The sequence below is a fragment of the Oncorhynchus keta genome, chromosome 2, assembly GCF_023373465.1.
Source record: "Oncorhynchus keta strain PuntledgeMale-10-30-2019 chromosome 2, Oket_V2, whole genome shotgun sequence".
Classification (NCBI taxonomy): Eukaryota; Metazoa; Chordata; class Actinopteri; order Salmoniformes; family Salmonidae; genus Oncorhynchus; species Oncorhynchus keta.
This window is the reverse complement of record NC_068422.1, coordinates 39108884-39132552: the sequence shown is the minus strand read 5'-3', so window position 1 is coordinate 39132552 and position 23669 is coordinate 39108884. Positions and strand designations below refer to the sequence as shown.

The following is a 23669-nucleotide window of genomic DNA, read 5'->3' as shown; positions in this document are numbered from 1 at the left end:
CCAGACAGCCCAACGGATATCTTAAGAGCGGGTGAGGTGGCGAGGACGGGACTGGCTTCCTCTCTCACATCAAAACATACCTGAAGACGAGAGAGTATGATTAAGCCTTGTTTTTTTTTTCTAACACGGTCAGTGTTAAATCAGGAGGTGAAATGCAAAACTGACCTTGGATCATTAACTCTGGGACTACTACATCTCTGTCTGTATTTCAACGTAAAGCATCTCTTAAATAATATTTCCTGTTGACCCGACCAAGTGACCTCTCACCTATGATCATGCTGTGCCTTCTGTGTCAGACAGTTCAGATGTGGGAAGGGTTCACCAACACAGCTGATATAACTGTGCGTGTGTAGTCTCACCTGGTGTCCACACAAAGTAGTTAGAGTACTTTATGCTGAAAAATAGAGACATGAGGATAATGTCATTGCTAGACTTTTACCAGATCACAAATGAATACATAAATACCACTTGAAGCATGATGATGACTAGATCATTTATATCTGTTGTGTAGTGCCAAGGCAACAGCTGGTGAGGTGTCAGGTTCACCACTGTACTTGAAGGGTGATTATTCCTCTGTGAAGTCTGTAGATCTGCCCGCAGACCAGGTAGGAACACCTATCCCACACAGAAGAAGTGGATAGAATTTGACAGGTCAAGGTAGCCGTCTTCCTCCAAACTGTGCAGCAAGTTGTAGTACTGGCAGCACTCCAAATATCTATCCATAAGCGTTCCACTCTAACAGAGAGAATGAAAAGGTTTTGCTGGGGGGGAGGAACCTAATCTCTGTGGTCCTGTGGTCTTCCTCCATGTATAGTGACCACCGAGGTGGGTCCGAGGATATAGAAATGCAAGTTGTGTGTGCCTCTGTGATTGGTTACTGTCTGTATGTGACACAGACATCTACTTATCTGAGTGTACCTGAAATATTTAAATATAGAGGGCTATGTGTCTCACCACTTGGTTATTAAAAGGCTAAACACCAGGGAAATCATGACTTGGCAGCAACAGGGGCTTGACAGTCCATTGAAAATGGCTGTGTTGATGTGGTGTAAATCTGAAAAGTAGCAGCTGACATCTTACTTTTTTTAAAAATTAATGCAAGTGAGACAGGTTCCATGTACAACAATACAAGCAGAAAGGAAGAGCGAGAAAATAACAAAGAAAAGTTTAATTACCTCTGGTTATGGATACTTTTGCCAGCAATAAAGTTTCCACGGCCTGTTCCTTGGATAGAGAAAATACAGCTGAAAGAAATGTACATTTTCAAGCCCTTGATCTGCTCGCACTCTGAAAGTAAAGAAAATAGCTTATTTTTTGTAGATATGAAAACAATAACTGAGATATAACTGAGATATGACCGTTCAATCTAAAGAAGCAGTCATTTTCAGGATACGTCAACACAGCACAGAAAGCTTAACACCAGACTGGTATTGTGGTTGTATATTAGGTGATTGGAAATATGCAATATGCATACCAAATAATACACTTACCTTCCTTGAAAATCCATCTATACCGCCAAGAGGACAATGTTTTTTCTTGAAAAAAAACCCATTGGAATTAAAAGTGAAATCCTGCAGCAAAGCATTTTGGGGGATTTTAGGTCAGGTCCTATGTTGACTGTGCCCCCAAGGGGGAAAGAGGTTGGGACATCCTAGAAATGTTTTAGTGAAGTATAATATAATATAGCGACTTACAGTCAAGCGTGAATACATTTTTACGTATGGGTAGTCCCGGGAATCGGACCCTATATCCTGGCTTTGCAACACTCTACGAAAATGCAAAAAAATCTGCACATCATTTAAAAAACATTTTTGAACAGACAAACTCTCTGCACTCCCTCGTCTTTCTCAGTAACTTTCCACACAGTTTATGTTCCCCTTAATAAATACATTCTTAAACAGTGCCAGTAATACAGTAAGTATATTTTCTAGTTAGAACAATCATGTTTCTCTTTGTTTACTGATCTGCAGCATGTGATACAGAAAATAGTTAGAGTAGTGTGTTGCCAATGAGCTATGACCTGTTATGATTGTATGTGACATGTACAGTGTATTCAGAAAGTATTCCATTTATTGAACTTGAAAAACAGAGATGGCTCACTTACTGTACATAAGTATTCACACCCCTGAGTCAATACTTTGTAGAAGTACCTTTGCACGTGTTTACAGCTTTGAGTTGTCTTGGATATGGCTGTAACAGCTTTGCACATCTGTATTTCGGTATTTTCTCCCATTTGTCCTTGTAGATTTTCTCAAGCTCTGTTAAGTCAGATGGGGAGTGGTGGTAAACAGCAAATATCAAGTCTTTCCACAGATTTTCAATGGGATCCAAGTCTGACCTCTCTCCCATAAAGCCCAGATTGGTGAAGTGCTGTAGAGACTGTCGTCTTTCTGGCAGGTGCTCCCATTTTATAAATATTTTTTATTTTACCTTTAATTAAGTCAGTTAAGAACAAATTCTTATTTACAATGTTGGCCTAGGAACAGTGGGTTAACTGCCTTGTTCAGGGGCAGAACGACATATGTGGAGCTTTGCTGCTCGGGATTTGATCCACCAACCTTCTGGTTACTGGCCCAACGCTCTAACCACTAGGCTATATGCCGCCCCGCATCTCAGCCAAGGAACTCTGTAATTCTGTCAGAGTGGTCAATGGGTTCTTGGTCACCTCCCTGACCAACGTCCTTCTTGCCCAGTTGCTCAGTTTGGCCGGATGGCCAGCTCTAGGCAGAGACTGGTTAGTTCCATATGTTTTCAATTTCCCAATGATTGAGACCACTGTGCTCTTGGAAACTTTCAACACTCTAGAAATGGTTTTATACCCTTTCCCAGATATATGCTTCATCACAATTCTATCTCTGAGATCTACGGACGTCATGGCATAGTTTCTGCTCTGACATGCACTGTCAACAGTGGACCTTACATAGACATGTGTGTTTCTTTCTAAATCATGTCCAGAAAAAAATATATATATAATTCAATACATTTTGAATTCACATTGTACAAAATGTGGAATAAGTCAAAGGGTATGAATACTTTCTGAAGGCACTGTATGTTGTAAGTTGCATGTCAGTACATGTTACAGTGAGGTTCATAATACATATAAACTTGTCTCCATCCTTTAGGCTGAGCAGGACAATGGCCACCCCCTCCCAGCGTACGCTGACTTGATCATTGATATCCTGGATGAGAACAACCAGGCTCCATACTTCCAGTTCCAGTCCTACCAGGGATACGTCAGTGAGTCCTCCCCAGTGGGAACCACCATCTCTGCTAGCTCCAACCTCACTGCCCCCCTGGGCATCATTGCCCTGGACAATGACATTGAGGAGGTATGGGAATGTGCGTGTGAACAGACACAGACACAGAAGTGAACACACACACAAACAATCTTGTACGACCAACCTTGTGGGGACACACAATCCAATCCAATTCAAAGTCCAATTTTCCCTAACCCCTAAACCTAACCCTAACCTTAACCCTAAAACTAACTTTAGCTCCCAACCCTAACCCTAATTCTAACCGTAACACTAATTCTAACCTTAACCTCTTGCTCCTACCTGGCACACTAGAGCTCTGGAAATGCAAATGCACTACGCTAAATGCTAATAGTATTAGTTAAAACTCAAACGTTCATTAAAATACACATGCAGGGTATTGAATTAAAGCTACACTCGTTGTGAATCCAGGCAACAAGTCAGATTTTTAAAATGCTTTTCGGCGAAAGCATGAGAAGCTATTATCTGATAGCATGTAACACCCCAAAAGACCCGCAGGGGACGTAAACAAAATAATTAGCATAGTCGTCGCTACACAAACCGCACAAATAAAATATAAAACATTCATTACCTTTGACCATCTTCTTTGTTGGCACTCCTAGATGTCCCATAATCACTATTGGGTCTTTTTTTTCGATTAAATCGGTCCATATATAGCCTAGATATCGATCCATGAAGACTGTGATAAACGGAAAAAAATAGCGTTTCATAACGTAACGTCATTTTTAAAAATTCAAAAAGTCGACGATAAACTTTCACAAAACACTTCGAAATACTTTTGTAATGCAACTTTAGGTATTAGTACACGTTAATAAGCGATAAAATTCATCAGGAGGCGATGTCAATTCTATAGGTGTCCGTCTCGAAAAAATGTCTGGATAGAGCTCGACCAAAACATCCGGTCGGAGACCGGAGGGAATCGGTTCCCTTGATTCGGTTTGACCAAGAATCGAAGCTGAATCAAATGACAAGACTCTAGACATCGTGTGGAAGCTGTAGGCACTGCAACCTCGGCCTCATTTAATTCGGTTCACTTCGAACAATTCCTGGAAGTAGCGCAAGGATATTTATTTCCATTTTCAGTGATCAGATATTCCTGCACTTTTCGATGAAATGCACGTTCTGTTATAGTCACAGCCGTGATTTAACCAGTTTTATAAACTGCTGAGTGTTTTCTATCCACACATACTAATCATATGCATATACTATATTCCTGGCCTGAGTAGCAGGGCACTGAAATGTTGCGCGATTTTTAACAGAATGTTCGAAAAAGTAGAGGGTCGACTTAACAGGTTTAACCCTAAACCCCCTAGAAATAGCATTTGACCTGTGGGGACTCACAAAATGCCCCTAGTTAGTCCATTTTTTGTTACAGGCTTATTCTAAAATGGATTAAATACATTGTTTTCCTCAGCAAACTACACGCAATACTCCATAATGACAAAGCGAAAACAGGTTTTTTAGCATTTTAGCAAATTTATTTAAAAAAATAAATAAATGAAATACCTTATTTACATAAGTATTCAGACCCTTTGCTATGAGACTCAAAATTGAGCTCAGGTGCATCTTGTTTCCATTGATCATCCTTCAAATTTCAACTTGATTGGACTCCATCTGTGGTAAATTCATTGATTGGACATGATTTGGAAATGCACACACCTGTCTATATAAGGTCCCACAGTTGACAGTGCATGTCAGAGGAAAACCCAAGCCATGAGTTTGAAGAAATTGTCTGGAGAGCTACGAGACAGGACTGTGTCAGCATGTTTTGGAATATTTTTTTTATTTTGTGTGGGCTTCCTTCTTTTCACTGTGTCAATTAGGTTAGTATTGTAGAGCAACTACAATTGTCACGACTTCTTCTGAAGTTGATCCCTGCGCCTGACTCTCTACACCAGCTACACCTAGGGCCCATTACAATAATGTTGTTGATCCATCCTCAGTTTTCTCCCATCACAGCCATTAAACTCTGTAACTGTTTTAAGTTACCATTGGCCTCATGTTGAAACTCCTCAGTGGTTTCCTTCCTCTCCAGCAACTGAATTAGGAAGGACACCTGTATCTTTTTAGTGACTGGATGTATTGGTACATCATCCAATGTGTAATTAATAACTTCCTCATGCTCGAAGGGATATTCAATGTCTGTTTTAAAAAATGTTTTATCCATCTACCAAAAGGTGTCCTTCTTTGCAAGTCATTGGAAAACCTCCATGGTCTTTGTGGTTGAAATTCACTGCTCAACTGAGGGACCTTACAATTGTCTGTATGTGTTGGGTACTGCCTGCAGCACACCACCCTACATCCCACTGTTGGCTTGCCTTTGAAGCTAAGCAGGGTTGGCCCTGGTTGGTCAATGGATGGGAGAACATATGCTGCTGGAAGTGGTGTTGATGGTCCAGTAGGAGGGACTCTTTCCTCTGACAAAAAAACATCATCCCAATGCCCCAGGACAGTGATTGGGGACATTGCCCTGTGTAAAGGTACTGGGCTTTCGATTGGATGTTAAATGGGTGTCCTGATTCTCTGCGGCCATTAATGATCCCAAGACAATTATCATAATAGTAGGGGTGTTGGCTAAATTCCCAATCTGACCCTCATGCTATCATGGCAAACTAATCATCCCCAGGTTCTAATTGGCTCCTCTCCCCTGTCACTATTCCCCAGGTTGTTAAATGTGTTCTTAGTCAGCATACTTGGTCAAATAAGGGTGTGAATACTTTCTGATCAATTGATATGGCTGACGGACCAGATATGAGGAAGTGTTTCCCTCAACATATTTCCCTCGACATTTCTATGGATGGATTTTGGCTTGGCATGCCTCATAATATGAAGCAAAACGTCCACGTTTCAAACAATGAAGGAAAAGGAAAATACAAATGCTGATAGGCCTAACCATATTCTGGCAGATGGAAAGGCTTTCCCCCAAAAAATGTTTTAACCTCAATTCATGTAACTTGCTACAAATGATATCATGATTATTTGCATCATATCAGTGGCCATTTCTTTTCATATGTACTACAGAAACACCGATAACAAAACAACAGTGCTAGGTGACTGCACACTTGAATTAAAAGGTAACTACACAAACAAAATGTCTTAGATTCTTCCCATTCCTCAAAGAGGTCTCCTGATTTAAGTATTGTTGTGGGCATAGAACTTCCAATCCTGTGAATTTCTGACTCCGTAGACAACCTCTGTTATCTTTTTAAATTGTAGGCCTACTAATTTATTAGCCTACTTGCACAGTACAGCTTGGGTCGGCCTGACTGTGAAATACGAATATGAGATTTATCATTTTACTGTTGGTCATTCAGAGTACATGTCACTGTTTCTGTAGCTCAGTTGGTAGAGCATGGCGCTTGTAACGCCAGGGTAGTGGGTTCGATCCCCGGGATCACCCATATGTAGAATGTATGCACACATGACTGTAAGTCGCTTTGGATAAAAGCGTCTGCTAAATGGCATATATTATATTATATATTATTTCTCATCAAATTCTACACACAAGGCATCATTCCTTCGCATGGTGGGCCATGTGAAGTTTTTTTGGCAACATTTTGGTATACCCACTTCTCCAGGCACCACTACTGTATTATCACCGTTGCTGCTTTGTCTATTCGTTGTACCTGGTTCAAACAGGTCATGTATTTGTTGTACCTGGTTCAAACAGGTCATGTATTTGTTGTACCTGGTTCAAACAGGTCATGTATTTGTTGTACCTGGTTCAAACAGGTCATGTATTTGTTGTACCTGGTTCAAACAGGTCATGTATTTGTTGTACCTGGCCACCTGTAGGCGATAGTGTTTTTTGGTGCTGTGATGACTAAAAGTTTGCCTTTAGGTTTTACTCTACTGCATGGTGTGTGTTCAAACCTCTCTCAATTCTTTCAGATGCGTGACTTTGTTTCCCTCCAATAATTCCTTTCTTCATAGACAATTCTAATGCGTTTGAATTTTGCCATGTGTGCTTGTTTTTCTAGTCAAGTAAAAAAAATATGTTTTAGTGGGTAAATACACAGATCACACAATACATTGAGTACATTATGTGTGTGTGTGTGTTTCTTCGGTTTTACTATCCCTGAGGGGAGCAGAAGTACTCACAAGGATACTAAAACAAGGACATTTTGGACAAGTGGGAACATTTCACAAGTCCCCACAAGGAAAAAGGCTATTTTAGGCTTAGGGGTTAGGTTTAGGGTTAGAATTCGGATTAGGGATTATGTTTAAGGTCAACAGTTAGGGGGAGGTTCAGAGTTAGGGGTTAGGGTTAGGTTAAGGGTTAGGTTAGCAGTTAGGGGAAAATAGGATTTTGAATTGGAATCAATCGTTTGGTCCCCCACAAGGACAGTAAAACAAGTGTGTGTGTGTGTGTGTGTGTGTGTGTGTGTGTGTGTGTGTGTGTGTGTGTGTGTGTGTGTGTGTGTGTGTGTGTGTGTGTGTGTGTGTGTGTGTGTGTGTGTGTGTGTGTGTGTGTGTGTGTGTTGAGGTGATGATTCTGAAACGCTCACAATTTCAAACAGGCGCTGACAGGAACGGGTTTTCTAAGCAACGCAACAGCATTTAAATGGACGAAAACAAACATTGAGACACATCAGTATACACACACCAGGATACAATTTGCTCAACTCTGTTCGTGTTTTTGTCACCAGGACATTTATCTTTGTGTTGATGTTGAAAAGAATGTATTCATAATTTCCTCAGATGACACCTAACACAATAAGCAACCCCACAACCTGCCTGCCCCTCGCTCTCTCTCTCTCTCTTTCTCTCAGCAGGGTGAGATTAATAAAACACTGCACTTTGCAGCTCTAAAAACAGATCAAATGGGCAAAGAAGCGTGGATGTTTATTTGACAGGCAGGCCCTTATTGACTGACATGAATCACCCTAACAACCCAAGCCTACTTCAAACTCCCTTGTACCAACAGAAAATGAAGTTGATTTGTTTGGGAAGTTATAAAACAGTATTGAAGTGTTTATATTATCTAGCTATGGGTCCTCACTTGTAGGCCACATTACTCCCAAGGCCCACTCCCTTTTATATTCATATTTACAGATCACATACAAGATTGATATTAAGGCACATGAGCGTTCACATAAACAATTCTACACAACGTTATACTTTCAAATGGCTCTACTATATAGTACAGTATGCTGAGAAACTCCTAGGTTTTTGTAATCTTTCACATACTGTATACTGTAGCTTGTGGGAGAGCCACAATGAAACACTTACAATTGTAGTGCGGGGTATTGAGTCATAGGATTTCTTCATAGAATTTACTCAAAGCCTTCCCATTTTCTCAGTACTGTGTTCTCAGTACTACAGTATGTTGTCTTTGTCAGCAGGCTGACTTGTTTTGGCTCTAATAGTTTTTCCTCAGTGGCATGGCTGCAGACTTGAGTAAAGTCATGTCACCGTGGTAACATTCTTCTCTCCGATGGCTTTACTTTTTGTAGAGCAAAGACCCCCTGGTGACAGTGACTCTGGACGACTTGAGCACCATCTTTGACATAACCCCGACCGGCATCACCCGCTACCTCAGACTGCTCAAACCCGTGGACAGAGAGAAGCAGATGACCTACACCTTCACGGTAGATCTCGATCCAACCTCATCCACACATATTACCAAGTAACCTTTGGAATCCTTTGGAGATGGAATTAGTACTTTTGGATCTAGCAAACAAAGGTCCCAGTGTACACCCGTCCGTGTTGGTGTGTGTGTGTGTGTGTGTGTGTGCATGTGCATGTGCGTGTGTGTGTGTGTACATGGACTTGTTGCGGTGATAATACACTGTCGTAATGATATGCAGATATTGCCTTTGAAGGGTTTCATCAACAGCATGTTTATTATGCCTCTGTTGAGGCTTTGATCGTTGCCCTACTGTCATTAGAAAGATCTGTACTTTTGAAAGGCAGCATGTCATTGAAGTTAAAACTGCCCTCGTGTCTGATGATGTGTTTCACTCCATTGCCCTCCCCAAGAATCAACGTCCCTCAAAGGAATCTCCCTCCAGTGTAGCCCTGGCAGTCAATGATCAGAAGCGTCCCGTTTGGCATCATGGGTGGAATATTATTAATATTTTTTAAATAATAATTACAAAATATATATGAACAATGAAAAAAAGGTGTTTCTCTGTCAAACAGCTCTGTTATTTTTCAGTCTTCTGTGATGTATATAAAGTGTAATATTAGGATGCAAACTCAAAATTGAATACATTTCAACTCTATATCTGACATGGTACAGATGTGTGAGGTGTATGCTTTTTGTTTCAAAGTAGATTTGTTTAAGACCACCAATAATTACTCTGTGTGGCCCTGATTTAACCTCCCACTTTAGCCTCCCACTTGGTGTTTCCTTTATTTTGGCAGTTACCTGTACATCTGATGTCATTATCAGACCTGGGTTCAAATAGTATTGTTTTCTTTAAAGTACTTAAGTTGCACTTGATTGAGTTTAACTGGTGCTACCAGAGTAAATAGTAGCAAATAAATCCTTTTTTTTTTACTGCTCTCTTTTATCCTGTGTATAGATGATGGCATCAGATGGGATACAGGAGAGCACCCGGGTGACCATCAACATCCTGGTGATTGATGCCAACGACAACACGCCCACCTTTGGCGAAGTCTCTGACACCGTCGAGGTGTTCACTGACATGCAGCCAGGAAAAACAGTACTGCAGGTAATTAGCACATCTGTCTATCTTCCTGTCTCTCGTTCTCTTTGTCATTCTCTCCTCTTTCTTTCTTTCTGTCTCCCTTATTTTTCTCTCACTTTCTCTCTCTTTTGGTGTCTCTCTCTCTCCCTTCCCTCTCTCTCTTCCTCTCTCTGTATCTCTCATTATCTCTCCCTCCTCTTTCTCTCTCGGGCCCAGTTTCCGCAAACAATCCAGTACCTTAGATCAACAGTCCAAGCCCCAGAACAATCCACTCTTTCTTTGATCAGAGCTGATGACTCAAGAACAATCTAGTTTCTTACTATTGTAGTCAAGACTCAAATACTATTAGCTCAATATTGACATGACTCAACGTAATACACTACCATGGATCAACAGTTAGGACTCCAAATCAATCTCCTATCCTATAACAACATTGGTCACTGTAAATCCCTGACTGAAATGGCTCCAAGGAGAGTCTGTTGTCTAGTTTGCCATCATATGTCTGAATGGATTGCAGAGTTTATTTACGTTGACTCAGATTCTAGTTTGATTGGTTTGGGGTTAGGTTTGTTTACAGCAGGAAGTCCCCTCGTTGACATATCTGCTTTTATGGAGTTCGTTCAGCAGCAGTGTGCGTTTGTCTCCCATTAGGTAGGCAGAGCATGATTTCCCATCTTAGTCTCTCAGAACACAGTCACAAAAGAAATGTCAGACACATAAAAGGTCAAGTTTAATCTGTGTTTAAAATCATCGCCCAGCCCAGCTGAAATGAGGCCGGCGGTCAAGTGGCGGCCTGTACAACCACTTACTTATAAGCTGTTTTTATAAGCCATTTATAGGAGAGACTCGGGGCCTCGATATGAAAAAAGGGTTCATTAGGCTAGCCTAGCGTTCATTAACATAGATAGGCCTTGCAAATATAGAGCTAACGTTAAACTAAAGCCTGGCTAAGGGTGCTGTGAGTTGTGAATGTTGGGGTGTCCAAATTAATTAGCTGGAAGGGAAGGGTGGCTGTTTAATTTTTGATCTAACACTGCATGGTTCTAAGGTCTCTATCTAATCTGTGTACAGATTCCATTCGGAAAGTATTCAGACCCCTTCCACATTTTGTTACGTTACAGCCTTATTCTAAAATGGATATAAAACAAACATTCTCAGAAATCTACACACAACACCCCATAATGAATGAGTGAAAAAAGGATTTTATACATTTTTGCAAATGTATAAAAAATACAATAAAACTGAAATACCTTATTTCCAAAGGCATTGTATTTAAAGACATTTACATTTGTATCAACAAACCCACACGAGCAGATTGAGCATTTCATTGACAAAAGGAAGCTCAGGAAAATAAATTCTAAAAAATATATTCATATTTATTTTCATGAAATAAACACAGTAAAAATTGAATGGGGGCTTTAATAGATTAATCATTCTCACTAATACATTCATAAAGGTCACGACATTTGCATCAATATTTTAGGCGGGAGAAGTTGTTTACTGTAGCAGTTACAAAAGGTCAGTAGTTTCTGTAAACATTACACACAGCTTACAAGAGCACCGTCTGGTAAATGTCACTCAAATCATATGACTGCCCATTACACAAAACGCATGTCATGATTTGAAAAGGTAATAGAATTTTACTGAAATAGATGTCTGTGTTTCCTCCACCATTAAAAAGACAGGTGGGACCCTCTCACAAATCATTATTGCTCCCCTACCTAGAAGCATATTCAACTCAGTTCAGTAAATTTGAATAGTTGGTGGCTTTGAATGTTTTAGGGCCTTCCACACCCTGCCGAAATGCACTGAAACACTGAATTCTTCCTCTTTCAAAGACTCCATCTCTCTCTCTCTCTCTCAGCTAAAAGCATTGGATGCTGATGATGGGTTAAATGGTCTGGTGACCTATGAGATACTTGCCGGAGCACAAGGGGATTTCATCATCAATAACCACACTGGACAAATCACCATCGCACCCAGGACAGCTCTTAGCATGGGTCATTCTTATGCCCTCACAGTGAAGGCTGCCGACAATGCACCAGATATTCAGAGAAGGTACAGTAATTTAATCTATTCATCTTTTCATCTATTTGTTCATTCAGCCTTTAATTTTCTCAATCACACCTTTAATTTATGAATGTGTTTATTAAAATGACTGTATCCCTTGGATATCCTCATTAATATCCATGCATGATTTAGGTTATGTTGGAGGTAAAATCTTGATTATGACCTCAGTTTCTTACTGAGTTTTTCATTTTTCATACTTATTCAGTTAAAGTTGCAATATGTCACTTTTTGGGGGCTCCAAACAAATTCACATATAAATCTAATTTATAGATCTGTCATTCTCATTAAAGCAAGTCTCTGTATGTGATATTTCTATTCTTCCCATTCTTTTAAGTTTCATGTTTGCATTTTTTACTGGTATTTTTTTTACACCAGATTCAAACAGCTGGAAATACAATATTTTAGGTTATTCAAAATAGTTTTCACAGTGGTTTAGATGGTACAATGATTCTTTACACTATGCATGGCTTGTTTTGTCACATGAACTGAAATTAGCCGAACTATTCAAATTTTAGCAACCAGGAAATGACTGAGTGATTTCTGCATATTGCACTTTAATCATGTATTCAATTATTCCTTAATTCATTCTGTCTTTCATACATTTATTGATCCATCTCATTCCGTCACTGCTCCATTTGATTGTTTATTCACACTGCAGTTACTTGTAGGTCTATTAAATTCATGCATATAGAATCATTGTACTCCTTATTGAATGCATGTGCATATTGCTGTATCCACATACAGCATTTTACCATCTGAATGGTAAGAGGCTGTATGAAGACAGATTTGTCTGGGCATTGAGACAAGCTGTTTACAGTGGCTTGCGAAAGTATTCACCCCCCCTTGGCATTTTTCCTATTTTGTACCCTTACAACCTGGAATTAATATAGATTTTTGGGGGGGTTGTATCATTTGATTTACACAACATGCCTACCACTTCAAAGATGCTAAATATTTTCTTGTGAAACAAACAAGAAATAAGACAAGAAACGGAAAACTTGAGTGTGCATAACTATTCACCCCACCAAAGTCAATACTTTGTAGAGACACATTTTGCAGCAATTACAGCTGCAATTCTCTTGGGGTATGTCTCTATAAGCGTGGCACATCAAGCTACTGAAATGTTTCCCTATACTTCAAGGCAAAACTTATCCAGCTCCTTCAAGTTGGATGGGTTCTGCTGGTGTACAGCAATCTTTAAGTCAGGCCACATATTCTCAATTGGATTGAGGTCTGGGCTTTGACTAGGCCATTCCAAGACATATACATGTTTCCCCTTAAACCATTCCAGTGTCGCTTTAGCAGTATGCCTAGGGTTGTTGTCCTGCTGGAAGGTGAACCTCTGTCACAGTCTCAAATCTCTGGAACACTGAAACAGGTTTCCCCTCAAGAATTTCTCTATATTTAGTGCTATTGATAATTCCTTCAATTCTGACTAGTCCCTGCCGATGCATGTTGATGCCACCATCATGCTCCACTGTGGGGATGGTATTCTCGGGGTGATAGGTGTGCACCAGACATAGCTTTTTCCTTGATTGCCATAAAGCTTAATTTTAGTCTCATCTGATCAGAGTACTTTCTTCCATATGTTTGGGGAGTCTCCATCATGCCTTTTGGCAAACACCTAAATGTTTTGCTTATTTGTTTCTTTAATCAATGGCTTTTTTTCTGGCGACTCTTCTGTAAAGGCCAGATCTGGAGTGTACCGCTCAAAGTGATCCGATGGACAGATACTCCAATCTCTGCTATGGAGCTTTGCAGCTCCTTCATGGTTATCGTAGATGTCTTTGTTGCCTCTCTGATTAATGCCATCCTTGCCTGGTCCGTGAGTTTTGGTGGGCGGCCCTCTCTTGCCAGGTTTGTTGTGGTGCCAAATTATAATGGATTTAATGGTGCTCCGTGGGATGTTCAAAGTTTCTGATATTTTTTTACAACCCAACCCTGATCTGTACTTCTCCATAACTTTGTCTCTGACCTGTTTGGAGAGCTCCTTGGTCTTCATGGTGCCGCTTGCTTGGTGGTACCCCTTGCTTAGTGTTGTTGCAGACTCTGGAGCCTTTGAGAACAGGTGTATATATACTGAGATCATCTGACAGATCGTGTGACACTTAGATTGCACACAGGTGGACTTTAAAAAAATAAATATTTGACTTGTGAAGGTAATTGGTTGCACCAGATCTTGTTTATGGGCTTCATATCAAAGGGGGTGAATATATATTTATATATATATGCACGCACCACTTTTCCATATTTCTTTTGAATTTTTTTAAACAAGGTTTTTTTTTTCCAATTTCACTTAACCAATTTAAACTGTTTTGTGTATGTCCATCTAAATTAAAATCAATTTAAATGACAGGTTGTAATGCAACAAAATAGGAAAAACCTCAAGAGGGATGAATACTTTTGCAAAGCACAAAGCAACTATTGTTAATAATGGTGTGAGTGGTTTGATGTAGTTCCTCTAATAGTTGCTTCATATTCCTCTTGGCAAGAAGCAAGTGAGCAGCAAACTATTTAAATAGTCTGTATTAGGGCATAACCATTTTTGTGATGTGTATACTTAAGGCTACCAAGAATGACTCTGTGTACCGCTGATTTAGCCCACTGCAGTAAAAGGTTAAAGAATTTATGTCACGGTTTTCATATGGTGAAGGAGAGTCGGACCAAACTGCAGCGTGTATATTGCGATCCATGTTTAATCACACAACGTAAACACAAATAAACACAAATAAACACAAACACTACAAAACAATAAACGAAACGAAAACTGCCTATAATTGTGTCAACTAACACAGCACACAAGGACCTCAAGACACTCAGGACAATCACCCACAATACAACCAAAGAATATGGCTGCCTAAATATGGTTCCCAATCAGAGACAACGATAAACACCTGCCTCTGATTGAGAACCACTTCAAACAGCCATAGACTCTCCTAGAACACCCCACTAAGCTACAATCCCACTAAGCTACACACCACATACAAAAACCCATGTCACACCCTGGCCTGACCCAATGCATGAAGAAAAACACGAAATACTTCGACCAGGGCGTGACAACTTATGAAAAAGATTGGTTTGTTTTTTCTCCACCTAATCATTGCAAGGGTTGTTCAATGACAGAAGTGTATTTGTTTGAAATCTATCACTTGATAGATATAGTTGTATTAATCAGTGTAGTAATATGAGATCTGTATGTAAAATATTCAGATTCTAGTCATTTAACAGGTGTTCTTACCCAGAGCGACTTACATTTTGTCCATTCATCTTAAGATCGCAAGTTGTGACAACCACATATCACAGTCAAATATACAGGACACGAACATTCCATTCCAGCTAAACAATCGATATATTGCGTTTTGCAACAAAACTCGTTTTTTAAACCACATCTAAAAACAGTAATAATTTACACACATATGAAGGTACCATAAGCAATCATTTCTGTTGAAAAACACAAATGTGATACATTGGTGGATATAATGTTTTGGAACGAAACTCTTCACATGCAGACTGCCAGTTGACTTATCCGCCTATCTTCTTTGAGCCTCTTTAAGCATGTTGTCCTTGTGGGAAGCCAGGAAACTCATGACAACTTCCAACACCCTGATGAACCACCAATGTACTATTACATGTGAATGCAACTGTGCAAAAAATGTTGTATTGTTTGCATATCTATTGTATATTGTAAATATAACCTTTCCTTCCCCTCTCATATTGTTCTCAAACCATACAGGAGTTCTATCACCACTGTGTACATCAAGGTGCTGCCCCCCAACAATCAGAGCCCCCCACGCTTCCCCCTCTTCACCTATGACCTAGAGGTCAGCGAGGCCATGAGGATAGGAGCTATCCTGCTCAACCTACAGGTGAGAGACACACAACTAGGGCTGTGGCGGTCACAAAATTGTCAGAATAGCATACTCCAAGATGTCCTTAAGTTAGGTCCTGAGGTGGCTATGCCAAATGGCTATGAGCTACACTAGTTCAGTTAGCAGACAAGATTTGCTTGTAATTCCATGGCATTAGTTTATACCATGAAAAATACAATTGAACAAAGCTGAATAGAATATTAATATTTTCTCCAAATTATTTGAGGGAGTGCGCACATGCGGCTGTTCTGTGTTGAGCAGTTAACAAAGAAATAGGTACTCTTATATGCTTCATTTTGTAATGTCTACGCTGGGAGTTGGGCAGTACAGGGAGTGAATATTTAATAAATAAAGCAACATGGAACAATACAAGGAACATGAGTAGTGTACAGACATGAAACACAAACAGAGTCAATAACACCTAGGGAAAGAACCAAAGGGAGTGACAGATGTAGGGAAGGTAATCAGGAAGGTGATGGAGTCCAGGTGAGTCTGATGAGGCACTGGTGCACGTAATAATGATGACAGGTTACCCTGACGTGCGGCCCCAGCTGCAGGACGCTGGCCAGAGGGATGGTCCGGGACCAGGAGTGGGCCAATCGCTTCTGCTGAGGCACGGGAACCTGTCGAGCCGGCTGAGGCATGGGAGCCTGACGAGCCGGCTGAGGCATGGGAGCCTGACGAGCCGGCTGAGGCATGGGAGCCTGACGAGCCGGCTGAGGCATGGGAGCCTGACGAGCCGGCTGAGGCAAGGTAGCCTGACGATCCAACCGAGTCTTGTAAACTTTAGTTGTTCTACAAACGTTGGGCTATATGTTTAGATTTTTAATATATTGTAAGGCTGCATGATGAGACTCTAATGATAGTTTTGAAAAAAGTTGGTTCGGGTTACCGTGGACCACAATCCTACAGAGACATCTCTCACACCCACCAGCGGGGGAGAGATCGAGAGGGTTGGAAGTGGGGGGTTTTATGACACCTCCCGCCCATTGTAATTCTTAAGGCAGCAGACAAAATCCCTTTGTCCTCTCAGTGTGGAGGAATGGAGTGTATGATGGACCTATGGAAAACCTACCTCAGCACAGTAACATGCTATAAATAAAGACTTTGGGACAATATGTTTTGTCAGCCAAAATGATGGTAATGACGATAGATGGATTTTGAAAATGAATGTCATTTTTGTTATGTTATTAAAAGTGAAATGATGTTACAGTGAAAACGTAATTTGAAGAGTTTTCATAATATGTACGTGATGTTTGCATACTGTACGTTGTTTGGAAAATGTCCAGATCAAAGAGAATGTTTTTTGGTGAGATGTGAAGTTAGTTGTCTAAATTGGATCTGAGTAAAATCCAGACCTTGCCTCATAACTAGTGACGCCCCGAGAACGTATTTAATTTACATATCAGACGAGGTGACCACACGCTGCAGCCAAGGTCCGAGTTAGTCACAACCCCTAAACGCAACACGAGGTTGAAGTAGACAAAGGAACCTTTTAACACTCTATGCTACAGATGAGTAGCTGTGTCTAAGAGGGTGATTTCAAGCAGAACCACCCGGTTACCACTTTCCAAGGACTTGTGTGTCTACACAGGTTTCATTCCTACGCTGGAGCCCTAAGCTACATGGCTGACCGTACCCAGAAGACCCCCTTTCAGAACAAGGGTGAGGAAACAGACCACTAAGAGAAAGGACACTGACATTGTGTGGACCAGAGAGTTTACACCCGGTAACTAAAGAAACCAAAGAAGTGCCATTATCAGAGGAGAAGGCAAACCCAGTCCTCAAAGAGACACCCCGTCAGAGACCTTCGACAAGTAATTAAATCATTATATTCTGACCCATAAGAATGGCAGTCCGGGGCAAGGTGTTAAGGCTAAACTAATTATAGTTTACAAATGTATCCAAGTGTGCTTTTCTCTCGTGGCACCCTGTCTTTCTCTCTACTTTTTAAATCCTCATTTTGTGTAACACGTGTCATATTGTTTCATTGTACTAACTTCTAATCAATAGCTTAGACTGTGTATTTGTGTACGTGTATCTTATATTATCATTTTAGCTTGTTCGTAAATAAATAATCAACTCAAGTGGTGAGGTACGGACTCACTCAGTGGGACTCGGGTTTGTGCAGATTCCCGGATTATGCGACATTCAGGATGAGACTGTAGAGGAAATGGATTAATTAGGAACTGTTGTAAAATCAATATTCTGATATTCTTTGAGGTAATTTGGGAAATGGAAACTCAATAAAAACACATTTTCCCTTGGTGCACCGGGTTGCTGAGTTAATAACTACCTGATTAATTGAATCATGTAATTATAAACAGTTAATCATTTGATGAAAAGCAGTCGTTACATTAATCAATACAACGTCATGAGCTCTGCTTAGTTTTTTTGCGCAGGCTTGTATATACTCCAATAGTCTCTCATTCGCAATTTGACAAGCACTTGATAATGCCTCAAATTTCACAACGGCATCCCCATTGTGGCCTTCATGCACCATAAAACAAATCCATACCTTTTGATTCCTGGAGTGGTGTGTTGTGCTCTTCTCCCTGAGTGTGCTGTACAATCCGAAGCGACCTCACATACCTCACATGGCTCTCCGTCAGGTGATCGTCAGGTGATCGATCGGGTCTTTCTCATAGGCTACAAGTGAAAACGGATACATCGGGGACGCAACTGCATGTGTCCTTATCCAATTCCGAGGTGCATATTGAAGATATTGGAAGAACTGTCCACATTTACTTTTTGTCAGCTAACAAGATGAATAGGCCTAACAAACAGCAAAAGCATTAGCCTATGTCAATCTACTATCCCCCATAATACAAAAGTCAACCTATTCTATTCTGTGCGAGAAATAAATATTCCAAACATAGTCTGGGACAGTTGTGGGATGCAATAGATCCCAAATGAATACAACCACTAGCATAAAAAAAACATTTTTTTTTAATGCAATGTGGCTGACGCAACAGATCAGAACATATAACTTAAATATTTGATAAACTATTAGGCTATTTATTCACATTATAAGTGCAGCGATACACAAATGATAGTCGGCTATAACGGTGAATGTTCCATTAGCGGGAAACACCATAATCAAAAGTGACGACAAATGCAGTTATGCATGTAATGCTTTCATTATAAAGATGCATTTTCATGGTGAAAATTACCTTCCTCAAACTTGAAACTGTTGAAAATTTCTTTACATATACTAAATTATATATGTGTGACATTTGTTTTGATTTAGAATGGACGATTATCATGCACCTGTATCGAAACAGGGGCAGCGGGAGAAAATACATGTCATCTATGCACTTAAATGGCGAATGGGGGACGCTTTTCCCAGTTGTTTATTTTCATGCCAGCCAGGTAGGCTATACTACTGTTGTAACTATAAGTAATGTGCTTACTGGTAGGAAAGTTGAGAAATAAATATAGTAGGACTAGCCTACAGAAAGCCGATGGGCTCCTCGTCTTTTATTAGCGGTCATCACTCTGTTTTCTCCCACAATTGCATAGCCTATAGAAATGCTCATGGGCTCTCTTGAAGTGCTTGATTCGATTTTAGAATATATTTACATTGATGTCAGAGTGATTATAGGGACAATAGAGTGCTAAGTACCAGGCAGTTAGCAAGTTTGGTAAGCTACTAATGACCAGCAGCAGCATCAGAGCTTGGATAAACCTAATTACCATCACTTAAGCTCTTGAAGCTAGGGGGCACTATTTTTATGTTTGGAAAAATAAAGTTTCCAATGTAAACGGCCTATTTCTCAGGACCAGGTGATAGAATATGCATATAATTGACAGATTAGGATAGAAAACACTCTAAAGTTTCCAAAACTGTCAAAATATTGTCTGTGATTATAACAGAACTGATATTGCAAGCGAAACCCTGAGGAAAATCCAATCAGGAAGTGCCTCTTATTTTGAAACCCTTCTGTTCCTATGCATGCCTATCCTCCATTTAAAGGGATATCAACCAGATTTTTTTATGGATTCCCTAACGTGTCAACAGTCTTTAGACATAGTTTCAGGCTTTTATTTAGAAAAATTAGTGTGAAATATCACATTGCGTAAGTGGATCGTTGGAGGATCTCAGAGTGAGTTTTGCGCTACAGAGTAAAGCGGCCATTGTTCCACCCGGTGTTATTGAAAAACCTACATACTCGGTTGATATATTATCTAATATATATTTTAAAAACAACCTGAGGAATGATTATAAAAAAACTTTCGCCGTAAAGCATCATTTCAAAATCTGAGACGACAGGTGGTTTAACAGAAGGGTAAACTGTGTTTTGCAATATTGCACTTGTGATTTCATGAATATGAATATATTTTTGTAATATTATTTGTCTGTGGCGCTATGTTATTCAGCGGTTCCTGACTAAAATGATCCCGCGACAGGGATGGGTAGCGTCAAGAAGTTAACAGTAATGTGGAATTTGACTGGTTTCATGACTTGTGACGGTAATATGTTCACCACAACAGCCCTACACACAACAGGGGTCAAAGGTCACACAACAAGATCGCTGGAGGTCAGGAGAGGGCAGAGTGATTACTCAAGCAAAGATCATGGAAGTGTTTGGGTCATGAGTTTAGCAAACAACAATTACTAAACCAGCCTGTATGGATTATCAGATTTGATTTAATAGATTAATTGATTTCTATCCTTTGTTCTTGTTGTTTTTCATAGGCCACAGACAGAGAAAATGACTCAATCACGTACCAGATTTTGAGTGGGGATATTCAGCAAGTCTTCAACCTCTCTAAAACGTAAGATGGATGGATGATAATGAGAATTATGAAAGTGGTTAGTATGAGTAACGACTGTGCACATTTTGTTAACCTCTCTTGGGTAGGGGGCAGTATTTTGAAGTTTGGATGACAAACGTGCCCAAAGTAAATTGCCTATTACTCAGGCCCAGAAATTAGGATATGCATATGCATGGAACTATTCGCTAGAAAACACTCTGAAGTTTCTAAAACTGTTACAATAATGTCTGTGGTTATAACATAACTGATTTGGCAGGCGAAAACCCGAGGAAAATCTATCCAGGAAGTGAAAGCCTATTGATTATGTTGTGGGTTAGGGCCCAACATTCCGCTGAAATGTCAGCGCGGGAAATTCAAAAATACTTTTTAAAGATATGTAACTTTCACACATTAACAAGTACAATACAGCTAATGAAAGATCTTGAAACATCTTGTTAACCTCTCTAGGGTAGTGGGCAGCATTCTTAATTTTGGATGAAAAGCATGCCCAAATTAAACGGCCTGCTACTCGGGCCCAGAAGACATGAAATGCATATAACACATAACTGGTAGATTTGGATAGAAAACACTCTTGCGACTCTAGGTGCAGTATTTTCATTTTTGGATAAAAAACGTTCCCGTTTTAAACAAGATATTTTGTCTTGAAAATATGCTCGACTTTGCATATAATTGACAGCTTTGGATAGAAAAGACTCTGACATTTCCAAAACTGCAAAGATGTTGTCTGTGAGTGCAACAGAACTGATGTTACAGGCGAAACCCAGATAAAAATCCAATCAGGAAGTGCTGCATTTCGAAACCGCCTCATGCCAATGACTCCTTATATGGCTGTGAATGAGCTACGAATGAGCTTACGTTTTCTACATATTCCCCAAGGTGTCTAGAGCATTGTGATTTGTCTTTTTACGCATTTATGTTGAAGAATAGCCGTAAGGGACCACATTTAGCAAGTGGTCACATGATGGCTCCCGCAGAAAATATTGCGTAAAGTACACAAGTAGCAATTTTTCCAATCGCTTCTTATGAGAAACCAATTGTCCTGACGGATATATTATCAAATAGATATGTGAAAAAAAACCTTGAAGATTGATTCTAAACAACGTTTGCCATGTTTCTGTTGATATTATGGAGCTAATCTGGAAAAAAGTTTGGCGTTGTAGTGACGGCATTTCTCAGCCAAACGTGAAGAACAAACGGAGCTATTTCGCCTACAAAAATAATATTTTTGGAAAAAAGGAACATTTGCTATCTAACTGGGAGTCTCCTGAGTGAAAACGACTGAAGTTCTTCAAAGGTAAATTATTTAATTTGATTGCTTTTCTTATTTTCGTGAAAATGTTGCCTGCTGGTAGCAGAGCCTAGCCATAGCATTATGCCATGTTAAACTTACACAAATGCTTGTCTAGCGTTGGCTGTAAAGCATATTTTGAAAATCTGAGATGACAGTGTGATTATCAAAAGGCTAAGCTGTGTCTCAATATATTTCATTTGTGATTTTCATGAATAGGAAGATTTTCTAGGAAGATTTATGTCCGCTGCGTTATGCTAATTAGTTTGAGGGTATGGTTACACTCCCACATGCGGGTTTGAGAGTCATGAGAAGTTAAAATAGTGTCTGTGAGTATAACAGAACTGATTTAGCAGGTGAAAACCTGAGAAAAATCCATTCAGGTAGTAGTTTTATTTTTGGTTTTGTAGTTTTCTATTCAATGTCATTACAGTATCCATTGACTTAGGACTCCATTTGCAGTTCATATGCCTTCCACTAGATGTCAACAGTCTTTAGAAATCGTTTCATTACATTTACATTTAAGTCATTTAGCAGACGCTCTTATCCAGAGCGACTTACAAATTGGTGCATTCACCTTATGACATCTAGTGGAACAGCCACTTTACAATAGTGCATCTAAATCTTTTAGAGGGGGGGGGTGAGAGGATAACTTTATCCTATCCTAGGTATTCCTTAAAGAGGTGGGGTTTCAGGTGTCTCCGGAAGGTGGTGATTGACTCCGCTGTCCTGGCGACGTGAGGGAGTTTGTTCCACCATTGGGGGGCCAGAGCAGCGAACAGTTTTGACTGGGCTGAGCGGGAACTGTACTTCCTCAGTGGTAGGGAGGCGAGCAGGACAGAGGTGGATGAACGCAGTGCCCTTGTTTGGGTGTAGGGCCTAATCAGAGCCTGGAGCTACTGAGGTGCCGTTCCCCTCACAGCTCCGTAGGCAAGCACCATGGTCTTGTAGCGGATGCAAGCTTCAACTGGAAGCCAGTGGAGAGAGCGGAGGAGCGGGGTGACGTGAGAGAACTTGGGAAGGTTGAACACCAGACGGGCTGCGGCGTTCTGGATGAGTTGTAGGGGTTTAATGGCACAGGCAGGGAGCCCAGCCAACAGCGAGTTGCAGTAATCCAGACGGGAGATGACAAGTGCCTGGATTAGGACCTGCGCCGCTTCCTGTGTGAGGCAGGGTCGTACTCTGCGGATGTTGTAGAGCATGAACCTACAGGAACGGGCCACCGCCTTGATGTTAGTTGAGAACGACAGGGTGTTGTCCAGGATCACGCCAAGGTTCTTAGCGCTCTGGGAGGAGGACACAATGGAGTTGTCAACCGTGATGGCGAGATCATGAAACGGGCAGTCCTTCCCCGGGAGGAAGAGCAGCTCCGTCTTGCCGAGGTTCAGCTTGAGGTGGTGATCCGTCATCCACACTGATATGTCTGCCAGACATGCAGAGATGCGATTCGCCACCTGGTCATCAGAAGGGGGAAAGGAGAAGATTAATTGTGTGTCGTCTGCATAGCAATGATAGGAGAGACCATGTGAGGTTATGACAGAGCCAAGTGACTTGGTGTATAGCGAGAATAGGAGAGGGCCTAGAACAGAGCCCTGGGGGACACCAGTGGTGAGAGCGCGTGGTGAGGAGACAGATTCTCGCCACGCCACCTGGTAGGAGCGACCTGTCAGGTAGGACGCAATCCAAGCGTGGGCCGCGCCGGAGATGCCCAACTCGGAGAGGGTGGAGAGGA

At 40.7% G+C, this 23669-nt stretch overlaps 1 protein-coding gene across 1 annotated transcript in view; it reads left to right on the top strand.

The window, feature by feature from the left end:
• LOC118400216 (protocadherin-15-like) overlaps positions 1-23669 on the top strand; it is a 239626-nt gene that overhangs the window by 82663 nt on the left and 133294 nt on the right. The window contains exons 12-17 of the mRNA XM_035796860.2: positions 3123-3329; positions 8732-8866; positions 9806-9955; positions 11796-11989; positions 15735-15867; positions 20570-20649. Coding sequence (XP_035652753.2) covers positions 3123-3329; positions 8732-8866; positions 9806-9955; positions 11796-11989; positions 15735-15867; positions 20570-20649 — 899 coding nt within the window. The remainder of the gene's footprint in view (positions 1-3122; positions 3330-8731; positions 8867-9805; positions 9956-11795; positions 11990-15734; positions 15868-20569; positions 20650-23669) is intronic.